At 44.4% G+C, this 11,167-nt stretch overlaps 1 protein-coding gene across 3 annotated transcripts; it reads left to right on the forward strand.

Moving 5' to 3' along the window:
- Positions 1-2,421: 2,421 nt before the first annotated feature.
- HIKESHI (heat shock protein nuclear import factor hikeshi) lies at positions 2,422-10,512 on the forward strand. 3 transcript variants are annotated; one of them, XM_035330265.1, is made up of 6 exons: positions 2,436-2,578; positions 3,078-3,209; positions 3,430-3,667; positions 7,524-7,675; positions 8,472-8,590; positions 10,284-10,512. In XM_035330265.1, exons 3-6 carry the CDS (start codon positions 3,517-3,519, stop codon positions 10,336-10,338), a joined length of 477 nt encoding a protein of 158 aa, XP_035186156.1. In that variant the 5' UTR covers positions 2,436-2,578; positions 3,078-3,209; positions 3,430-3,516; the 3' UTR covers positions 10,339-10,512. The 3 variants fall into 3 exon arrangements, with proteins under 3 accessions (XP_035186135.1, XP_035186156.1, XP_035186145.1); XM_035330254.1 differs by having other exon boundaries at positions 3,078-3,186; XM_035330244.1 differs by lacking the exon at positions 3,078-3,209 and having other exon boundaries at positions 2,422-2,578.
- The last annotated feature ends 655 nt before the right edge of the window (positions 10,513-11,167 follow it).

The raw sequence follows: 11,167 nt of genomic DNA on the forward strand, positions 1-11,167 counted from the left end.
TGAGACCCTCAGCAAGCTGGATCACATGCAGACAAAGAAATTACTGCTGCATAGGGGCAATCAGACTCATCCTTGTACATAGTGTTTTCTGTTCCTAGGGCTCAAGGCACGGCATGAAATCCTCCTAGAAGGACTGTGTAAATACCAGCAGAGTCATTTACCTCTCTGTGCTGCCTGAAGATCCTGGAGATCAGCTTCAGGCTCTGAATCACTGGTGGGCCAGATGCCTCCTACCTAGGCACTGTAAAACCAGGCCAACTACCTACAGCAGGTAGGTACCCAGCATTAGCTTCTCTCTGCTCCTTCTGTTTACACATTAGTATTTTTCTGCTAGGTTCCTTCTGGATTACATGAATATATCTCACGTGTTTCAACCAGGAGGAGACAATATTCTAACTTCCACTTTCTTGGAGAATTTTCTCACTGGTGTGAAAGTGAGGCCAGAGGACACTACGTAGATGTAATAACCACCAGTTTCACCAGTTTGAACTGATGCCCTACTTTAATGATACACTGCTTAGTTTCAGCGTTTAGCCAAGGCATTTATTAATTGGAAAATGTGCCAGGGTGTCTTATTGCTGTGGATTGCCTGCATATTTTCTGAGGGTATGACTACATGATGTTGAAGAAATTTCAACACCTATTCTTCCAAGTACAAAGTTTTCAAAATATTTTCTGTTCACGAAGAAGTGCACTTGTTAGTTCAGGGATTAGCTAATTAACTCTAATAATGCTGCATATTCTAAAGTATAAAATCAAACCAAACCTAATGTTTATATGAAGACTTGCCTTTATTTTTCAGAACTGAGTGAAAGAGCTGGGATAAAGGTGGTATACTTTTACACTTTTACCTTTTAAATGGAAGTTCATTTTAAATTTGCGGAAAGAAATATATATATATTCTGGTATTCTGTTACAGGTAGATGGGATTCCCAGGACAGAGACTGAGATGAATGCCAGAAAGACAGACAAGAGACTGAAAGGGATATAGAAAGGGATAGCCATGAATAACCAAGAAAGATGAGGAGTCCAGGAAAGGTCGTGGAAGCAGGCTCTGGGTGAACAGAGAAATTGGAAATGGTTGTGGACAAACTGTAGGTGGTCTGAGACTTCTCAGGACTGCAGACAGCTTTGAAAAGGGAACTTGGGGCAGAGTTAGAGGAGGGTACGAAGCCCAAAGGGAGTGAGCTTCCACCCACTAGGAGGTTCTTTCTTGTATTGTGGCACAGAGCTCAAGCTCTGTTGTTATCCTAGATGTATAAATGTCTGTGAAATGCAAACATAGCTTCCCTGCCCCTTCTGCTGACACATGGCATTGAAGTTTATCTTATTGCTGTCATGGCCTTTCCCTTTTTTTTTTTGCAAACAGTTGGAAGACATTCAGAGGCATCAGCAAGAAGCAAGGGATGATGGAATAGCAGGACAGTCTTTGAGTTTGCCCAGTTTCCACTGAGCTGATGTGTGATGTTAACCTATTTTTTAACCTCTCTTTCAGGTGTCTGTGGGAAGTTTGATACAGGCTTGGAAATCTCACTGGTAGAAGCTGAAACTGATGTCAAGGAGGGCTGTGCTCTGACCAAGTGCAGAATAACGGCAGGTGCACTGAAATGGCACTGAAGATCAGTTTGTACAGTAAATATAGGCAGTGTGCACAATTATTCAATGTAAACTTCCAGCACCTGAACTGTATCTGTGAGGACAAATTCAGTTTCTCAGTAATGCAGCACCATATGCTGCTCGTGAGTAGTCCTGTGGTGCTTCTTGGCGTATGTTGGCATGTTTAAACAGATTTTTTTTTTTTTCCTGAATAACTTTTCCTTTTTTTCCTCTTTATTTTTTAACACTTTTTATTTGCTCCTAATTACTTTGTCCAGTTTTATCCAGATTAAACACCTTGGATGTTACCTTTTACTTCCATAGCAGTATCGACTTCAGTCTCTCGATACAGAAACAAGCTGCAAAGTTCCCTCAGCTCTTCATGTTTTCACCCAGAAGCAGAAGCAGGGTCCTGCACAGACACAAGGCCCTCATTGCTGGCCTGCAGAAGCTATGTGAAGGAGCAGAGGCACAGGGCTGAGGGCTGTGTGATTTGGGGTGGCACCCTCAGAAGTTGCAGAGAACCTGGCAGCGTTCATGGGCAAGAGGTTGTGATTGCGGGTGTCTTAAAGATGCATTTTTCTTTAAACTTGTGTGACTTTTTTTGAGCGTAGGTAATCGTGTAACTGTTTTCTGAGCACTGGGGCGGGTAACATCAGGGTGGTGTGAAGAAATAATTCCCTTTTCCAACCCAACAAATTCCCTTGGTGCCGCGGGCCGAACTACATCTCCCACCATGCCCCGCGCCGCCCCACCCCGCGCCTTAGCGCCCTGCGCGCGCGGTGCACCTTGGGACTTGTAGTCCTCGCTCCTCCCCTCACACATCACCTCCGTCACCACCGCGCTCCGGAAGCGATCGGGGGCTGCCGGGGGGCGCGGAGATTTCCGGGGGCCGCCGCCGATGGAGGCTCGGGAACCGCCGAGAGCCTGAGGGGGGCCGGGGGCCGCCGCCATGTTCGGCTGCCTGGTGGCGGGGAGGCTGGTGAGGAGCTGCCGCCGGGCCCCGGGCTCCTCAGAGCCGAATTTGGGGCGTGAAAGAAGTGTTTTAAGGCCAGGGAGAGCGCTGGTCCCAAAGCTTGGGGGTCGTGGGAGGGGGCGAGGAGGGTGGGTTTTGTGCTCTGGCATTGAGCTAGCATGGTACTGGAGGTTTATTGTGTCTGAAAGGAAGGTGTGGGGAGCTGGTGGGGCTCTTCTCACAGATAACTAGGCTGGAGGGAATGGCTTCAAGTTGTGCCAGGGGAGGCTCAGGTTGGAAACGAGGAGACATTTCTTATCAGAAAGAGCGGTCAGGCATTGGGACGGGTTGCCCAGGGAGGTGGTGGAGTCCCTGTCCCTGGGGGTGTTTAAGGAAAGGTTGGATGTGGTGCTTGGGGACATGGTTTGGTGGTGATATTGGTGGTAGGGGGTGGTTGGACCAGATGATCATGGAGGGCTTTTCCAACCTTAATAATTCAATGATTCTGTGGTTCCTGTGTGAACAGGTTTCCGTGCTGCTGGGGTTGAGCCAGCCTGGTGCTCAGCAGCCACTGCTCGTAGCCTTGGCAGCCTCTCCTGCACCCTATTTTCCGCCTACGCGCGTGGGGAGCGAAGGTATTCGATTCCTGTAGGCCTGGGTAGGATTGTCTTCAGTGTAGGTGGAACAAGACTTGTCCCTCTTTAGTATTTCATTTTCAGTTCTCCTGATGTGTTTGACTTTTATCTGGCTATTTAGGTTAGTACATTTCTCATTTTTTGTTGTATTCCACCCTAGGCATAATTCTGTAAAGGGAAGTTCATACTAATACTCAGAGATGGAAAGCATGGCAATACTAACCTAAATTTTGTTCTCTATAGGTACAAGCAGCTCCTCAACAAGTGGCCGAAGACAAATTTGTATTTGATTTACCAGACTATGAAAACATCAATCATGTCGTAGTGTTCATGCTGGGAACGATACCTTTTCCGGAAGGAATGGGAGGATCTGTCTATTTTTGTTACCCGGACCAGAGTGGGATGGCAGTGTGGCAACTGCTGGGCTTTGTCACTAACGAGAAGCCAAGTGCAATCTTCAAAATTTCTGGCCTGAAGTCTGGTAAGTAGAGGAAACCAGCAGTGAAATGGGAGTGTAGATGCGTGAGGGGGTAAAAGTTAGTAGGTGGTTTTTGTCAAAAAGTTGCTTGAAAAGGTGCATCTGTTTCCAGGTGGTGTCTAGAAGACGTGGTACTGGAAGCATTTGATGAGTTTTGTGGAAGTCTGGCTGAATTTTACTGCTCCTAGTGAGATTTCTCACTTGTTTTATCTTGGATGTAATTGCCATGTCTTCCACTGCTTCTGCACAAGCTGAATAAGAATGAGCCCGGACTTTTCTTAGCATGGTGTTAAGGCATATACATCTAGGTATTACTGGAATATTTAGCAGCTGTATTCTTTGTAGCACAGAGGTGTTGTAAAGAGTCAGGTGTGACACGGTGACTTCAGAAAGCTGGTTGCTTCAGATGCTCTGCACTACGTAATTGCCCAACAGAGGGTATCAGCAGGGGCGATCAGCCTCCCAAATGTTTTAGTGGTTCTGAAGTATGGCTGAGACAGAGAAGTCTGACTCTTGAGAGTCAGAGAAGGCTGGTGCTACTTGAATTGTGTTTATATCTTCTTTTTTTTTTCCTAAATAAGAGTGGGGTTTTTGTCGTGCATATTGTAGAAGTAATGAACCACCCCCGGGGCACAGCTTCCTCTCCCTAAAGGAAAGCTGGGTGTCAGTCAAGCAGCTTAAAGCATTGCAGTGGTAAAGGCCTACACATCTTTTGTCAGTTCCAGCTTAGTTTACAGCCTTCCCTTGAAGTTCTGTCTTGATAAGTGTTGAGGGTGCTACGATGAGAAGTATTTGCTCAGAAGGTGGCGTGCTGACGGTTGAGTCAGCCCTGGATTAGCAGGAAGAGGTGGTGACAGGGGACGCAGGCTTTGGAGGGGAAGGGCAAAATGCTTTCTGGTAAAGGGATTACTGAGAAGTGAGGGCTGCCTTCTGTACAGGTGACAACAGCCACAGGAAGGATTTTTTTTGGGGGGGAAACAGGAGAGGAGTTGTCTACATATTCTGAAGTTGTGCAGCAAGTGAAAGAGTGATATATCCCCTGTTTTTTTTTACTGTTATTTTTTTAACATCTTCTGTGGTATGCTTGTCATGCTCAGAAGAGTTCCTCAGCTGTTCGTGTTTTCAGAGAGCTTTGTAGGTAAAGATGTTTCCAGATGCTCTTGCAGGCCACTGCCTTTTGCCGTAGTTTCCAAAAAAGAAGCAGCTTGCTTTCTTTTGGGTGGTGGTAGGAATGGGAGACGCATCTCCCTGTGACCTTGCTTGTTCTCTGAACGTTTTTTTCTCTGTCTCAGCATCTCAGTTGCATCGGTCAGCACAGGACCAGGCGTGAGGATGATCTCCGTGGCATGGGGTGATGGTGGCTGTGCGTGCTGTGCCGGCCTGTTCTGGTGTTGCCTGCGGCTCATCTCGGACCACAGCACCAGCCTGAGCTGCACGGCCGTAATTTCCGTGATTATAAAGGGTTGTGCAATGGGGCTGAGACTGGAAAGGGGAAACCAGAGCGAATGATTAGAGGGAGAGGAGTCAGAGAGGCGTTACTGTCGGCTGAAATCTGCGTTTGGCTGTCTCAGGCTGACTTTCTGAGCCCGGTGGCGATAGCCAGCGTGTGTCTGTGAAACGGGTGAGGAGGCCAAATGTCAACGGCATGCCCTTCAGCACGCGGGCAGGGTGCCTGCACGTCTCCTGATTCAGAGTGCCTTTTTTACTGGTAGGTAGCGGTGCTGCTCCCCGGAGGGGCTGAATAAAGAAGGTGAACTGGAGTTTTATCCTATAAGGCTTGTCAAAGGATTATGTCTGTAGCTTGGTTATTCGGGCTCCAACTAAATCCATTGCTGGGTGTGGGTGGAACAGATTTGTGTCCCTGATTGTGTCCCAAAAAGGCCAGTACTGGGTCCAGTGTTGTTTGATCACCAATGTTTTTGTTTCCTCACCAGGCATGTGGGTCTGCTCAGCCTGGAGAGCTTCAGTTTGAGCTGCAGTAGTAGTACTTTTTATTCACTAATGTCTCTTAGTGAAGTTGCTGTGAGCTTTATCATTCCACACAAGGAATTATGCACAGCTCTCAGGCTGTGACTAGAGAGAGCAAGTTTTTCTCCTTGGGATCCTTCTGCCCTTGCCCAGCATACCTTCAGAGCCATCGTAGGTTCTGCTGGGTTTTGCATCAAAAGTTGTGTTCAGGTTGCTCTGGGGGCCTGTTTGGGAATACCACTGCTGGTCACTGGCTCTTTGTCATCTTGAACTTCTGGAAATGTTGGGGTATAAAGAGCAGGAGCGTGTCTAGCCTTTGCTGTGGATAAAATGCTTTGCTAGCCTTCCCTTTCAAAGCAGGAGATTGTATGCTAGGGAAGCAGCTGGGGCCTGGAGCATCAAGTTTTAGTGGAGCTGCATCTGGTGATTGCCGCTGTTGCTGGCTTGCTTGTTCTTTTGGGTCTGGAGAGTAATGCCTGGTAATTCTTTAGTGTCTGCAACTTTATGTTCATCTGATGGCTGTGTGTGCTGTTTTGCTGATTGTGAGTAGGTGAATTTCATGTGATTGTGCGAAAAGAAGGGGTTTAGAAACATTCCTTGCCTTAGATTTACACGTGTTCTTTTTTTTCATTACTTTTCAGTTTTACCTGAAAGCGTGGCACAAATGCAAACTCAACTTTCAGCTGGGATTTTGCCCTTAGACGGGAATTATATTGACAAGGGGGATAAAAGTTCCAGGAAACCCTTTTCTATTACAGACCTTCTGTACTGTGCAGCGTGCAGTGATGTATATGGTTCTGTTTTCTGCTCACAAACGTGCCCTCTCACACAGTGTCTGCATTTGAGGCATGCAAATGGGTGAGGTTTTTGACATGCTTTTGCTGAAAGGTAACGGGGGCTCAGCATCTTGACTGAAGCTCGGATAAAGGGAAATAAAGGATTGGAAAACAATTTAACAGGTTGCAGTGTCTTTGCTATGACACAGTTCGTTGGGGAGCAGAGAATCTGAATGGAAAACTGAGTAAAAAATAAATAAATTCAAAAATCAATACTCCACCTAACAGCACTGTGAGCCCCCAGACCTTTTCCCTGTATTTTCATTTACGGATGCTGCTGAAGAGGGGTGTGTGATCAGAGTCCCTTGTCTCTAGATGCTTGTCATTGTTTGCAGAGACCCTAGGTGGAGCTGGAGCTGAAAGTGCTGGATAACACTGACCTGAGAAGGGTCGGGGTGATGGCAGGGGCTTGGATGGCACTTGTGTGAGCGTTATGCAATTTGGGAGTGTTCTGCCTGGTTCATCATTTTCTTTGTAAAGTCAGAGGTGTTCAGTGGTTATTTCTTTGACCGTTGCTGCCGTTGGTGGTCTGATGATGCATGGGGCTGCCCAGCTCTCCACAGGGATAGCTTCAAGGCAGTGATGCTGAAGGAACATTCTGTTTTTCAGTGCATGCACAGGTTAACAAGCACCTGGTTTGAATGAGTGAATCAAACAACTCTTCAGCACTGCTGCTTGTTTCCTATTTTTCTGTAATCATTACGATGTGAATTAAAGGACTGGTTCCTATAAAGCAAGGTGCTGCTGTCTTTTACTCACAGATCATGCTTCCAGTTCAAGCAATTTCCTTCATGGGGAGCTTTAAAATATTCCTTCTCTTTTTTTTTAGAGGCTTCCTTAAGATGTGCTGTGTTTTTTCAAATGTACCTATCACACCTTTTCATTTATTGTGCATGTATGTGCTTGTTTGGACTGTGCTTTCAGTATCCTTGTGACAGGGAGATCTATCCTTTGCCTCCCACCAGAGACCTCGTACAGAAGAAACGTGGTGATTTAAGTAACACTGTCTTCAAATGCACATCAAGTGTAACCTGCGCTGTTTGTGGCCCTTTCAGGGAAGGGAAGCCAACACCCCTTTGGTGCCATGAACCTCCCACAGACGCCAACCGTGGCCCAGATTGGAATCTCGGTGGAACTGCTGGAGAACCTGGCGCAGCAGACTCCTGTTGCAAGTGCTGCTGTGTCATCAGTAGACTCGTTCACAGAGGTATGGTGGACGCCCTGCTCTCAAAATCCTCTGTGGTAGCAAAGTCTCAAGAATTGAGCTTCCAAAGAAATAATTATTTAAAAATATAAAGCTGCTGTGGGTGGTTATGGGACTGCAACCAACCTAATCATAGTCAGATCATCATGAATTTTGAGGTGACTTTTTCTCGTGCTAGAAGACATCTTCTAGTACTCCTCTGCTCCGAAGGATCAGGTTTTGTATGCTCAGTAGAACTGGGCCAATAGACTAATGCGCATGTCACTCTGTTGTAAAAAACATCATAGAAGCCTTCCTGGTGGAAGCTGAAGGAAGTTTCCCTGTTGCTGAGTTTGGCAATGAGTTGTAGCGTAATGAGGCTGATTGTTAAACCAACTGAAAAGCCTGCAGCAACCAGTGGTTTGCCACAAGATGGACTTCCCAGCTTTATTGTGGTCTGCAGTTCTGATGGTTTAATTGGAAGGAGGGAGTCAGCACTGCATCACTTCTTTGTCACAAAAAGAAAATGTTCTTCCCAGAGCTCCTTATCCAGCTGAATGAAATTGGCCAGGGAGGGCTCAAGTGAAGATTTTGAAAATGATTTCTGAATGCTAGGTGGATCTGAGAGCAAAACTGAGAGTTAGGAAGTTTGGATCTTATTAAAAATGACTTCCCTGGCCATGATGTGTTGACTTTCCCGCTGCATTTTAGATGGCAATGCCAATTTTACTTCATGGAGGAGTTGCATATCTGCTAAAACTTTGCACAAAAATTCAAACTGATCAAAAAACTTACTTAGGGCGTCTCTTTTCTATTTCAGTTCACTCAGAAGATGTTGGATAACTTCTATAATTTTGCTTCCTCTTTTGCCGTTACTCAGGCACAGATGACGCCAAATCCTTCTGAAGCTTTCATTCCTGCAAATGTAGTTCTGAAATGGTAATGGAAATGATCTGTAGTGTCCAGTGTTTGTTTTTCTAGGCATAAAAACAGCTGATTTCTAGGTATTACTGCCATGCCATCCAGGGAAATGATGCAGAAAAGTCCATTACTGGTTCACTGTTGTTTACCTAAAGTATACAGGCATTCTGTTCACTGTTTTTATGTTTATTTGTCAGTGTCTTCATGTATTTTTATTTTATTTTTTTTCGCCCGTGAGTTTTGCTGTTCCTAGAAATGTCACCCTTGGCATATGTGGGGTTACAGTATGTTGCTGATTCTGCAAGTGCTTCTTGAGTCATGGGGAGACAGAACACTGATGCCTGTCAATTTGTTCTTTGGGGCTTTTTTATTCTTGTTATCTTGGACATAGCTCCAGCATAGTTACATTGCTTAAGAATGTGGAGGGGATGGAGAAATCATATTCCTAGTTGACCTGCGTCTGCCACCAGGATGAAAAAGTCTCTGAGTTCTTCCCCAGGGACTGGTTTAACAGAGGATTTTTAGCAGGGATAGCCCGCGTAGTCTGGAGGTAAACTGTGAACTGCAGACAGCCCTTCTGAAAAATTCTAGGACTTCTGAAAAATTCTTTCTAATATTTTATCAGTTAGCCCTCTTTAGCCTCAACAGTATTAACCCAAGCCCTTTTTCTAAACAGTGTTTTGGCCTTTCTGGATAGTTTGATCATTAGTACAGGTCAGCACGAGTCTGTGAGCGGTTACCGTAAGCATTATGTTTCCTTTGGGAGTGTAATTTGATGCAGATCTCTCCTAAACAGAAGGTAACTCTTGGCACTCCGTGAACATATATGAGTGTAAGGTGGGAGAAACCACAGGGAAGAGAGGCTAAAGAAGGAGGGTAATGGCTGCTCCTGCCCTGGGTAATGCTGAGTTTGGTTTAGTTTGTTCTAAACAGTGAAGTGAAGCGAGGCATAACTGATAAAGCAAACATTTATCTGCTAATTGGATTACAGTCACAGGGGGTGGGGAATTGGTTCTGTTCATATGTTTGTCATCATAATGCATTTAATTATAGCTTATAAAATGGAGAATATCTTAGATCTGCGGTGGCTACAATTGAAATCCATTCATTTGGCTTAGAAATCCATTGATAAGCCTTTTTCTTTGTTTTTAATTTGAGTGGGTTTAAAACACTCCACAGAGTTTCTTCTCTCATTTGAATTGGTTACGAATTTTCAGATGTAGAAGTTGTTGTTGTCTTTGTTCCACTGGCAGTAGCTTGTGATATCTTGCAGCTTGCATTTGTGAAGATTGAAAAGGGTTTCTAGGTTTTTGCAGCTCAAAGACTGCAGGTTGTGTTTTGTTTTTTGAGGAAGTCACGGAAATTGTGTACTTCCCGTGTTTTTCACTGCTCTAGGTCAGTAGTGGATTCAAACATTGTTTGTTATTTGCTTGTCTTTCCTGTTAAGGAAAGTGAAATTAGGAAAGGATATGTGATGTGCATGCTTAATTCTACCATGTGTAAGTTTTTTTTCCTTATTAGATTTTGCTATAGAGTTACAGTGTATAGTGAATGTGGAAGTTGGAATTATTTGGTAAGAGGAAAAATAATGGGGATTACTTTCTCTCAAGATATCTGTTAGTTACCAGGCAAGTTAATTACATAATTAGTCATTTTTGAAACCATTTTAATTGCAACACTTCTTGATTTCTTTTTTTATTTTTTTCCCCAGGTATGAGAACTTCCAGAGACGCCTGACACAGAACCCCCTCTTCTGGAAGACATAAGCTTATAAATCATGTCATTTGAAGTACTCTTTAACCAGTGCTATCGGAAATATACCGCAGTTAACTTCACTGAAGAATTTTGAGGGGGGGGAAAGAACGATTAGTCTGAATAGACAAACTTGTAACTTTTATATTACTCTGAAAAATATTTAAAATTAAAATCTGTGAAAACTACTTGCCTGTGCATTTTCTTTAATGGAAGCACTTGGCTGCAACAGAAGCCAGTCATGCATGTAGATAAGCATTCTCCCGAAACTGTATTTCAAATGAGGAAAAAAATTATAAAAAATGGCAGCGTGGCTTTGTTTGTTCGATTATTATTTTTTTTTAGGTTGTGTTTAATTGTAAACAAAATCTAGTTTTTCCTTCTTTACCTCATTCTGAAGGATCAGGGAACTGAGTGAGAATATGCTGATGGTTTCCCTGCTGGTCCTTACTCTCTCTTAAGTGCTTTCAGTCTGAGGACAGGTGGGAATCCTGTCCCCAGCTTGTATGGATCGTACGTGTATATTTCCCTCCTTTTGTCAGGAAGTTGCTATTGAGCTTGATCTCAGGTATCTGTCTTCAACTTCTCCTGTATGAAAGTGTAGTTTAGAGAAATCTCTGTGAACTCTTTCCTGATGCAGGTCAAATACCTCTGAAGCAGCTGTTACGGGCCAGTTTGGAGTTGTAGATTTGTATTTTGCAGCACAAGAGTGTTCCATGAGATGAGAGCTGCTAGATAACTGACAGTGTAGGTATTTGATGAATTTCTCCTTCTCTTCAGCTTCTAGTTATGGTAAGAGGAATGACATGGACGAGGAGAAAAATGATTCTTAGTATGCAGAAG

The sequence above is a fragment of the Oxyura jamaicensis genome, chromosome 1 (genome assembly GCF_011077185.1).
Source record: "Oxyura jamaicensis isolate SHBP4307 breed ruddy duck chromosome 1, BPBGC_Ojam_1.0, whole genome shotgun sequence".
Taxonomy (NCBI): domain Eukaryota; kingdom Metazoa; phylum Chordata; class Aves; order Anseriformes; family Anatidae; genus Oxyura; species Oxyura jamaicensis.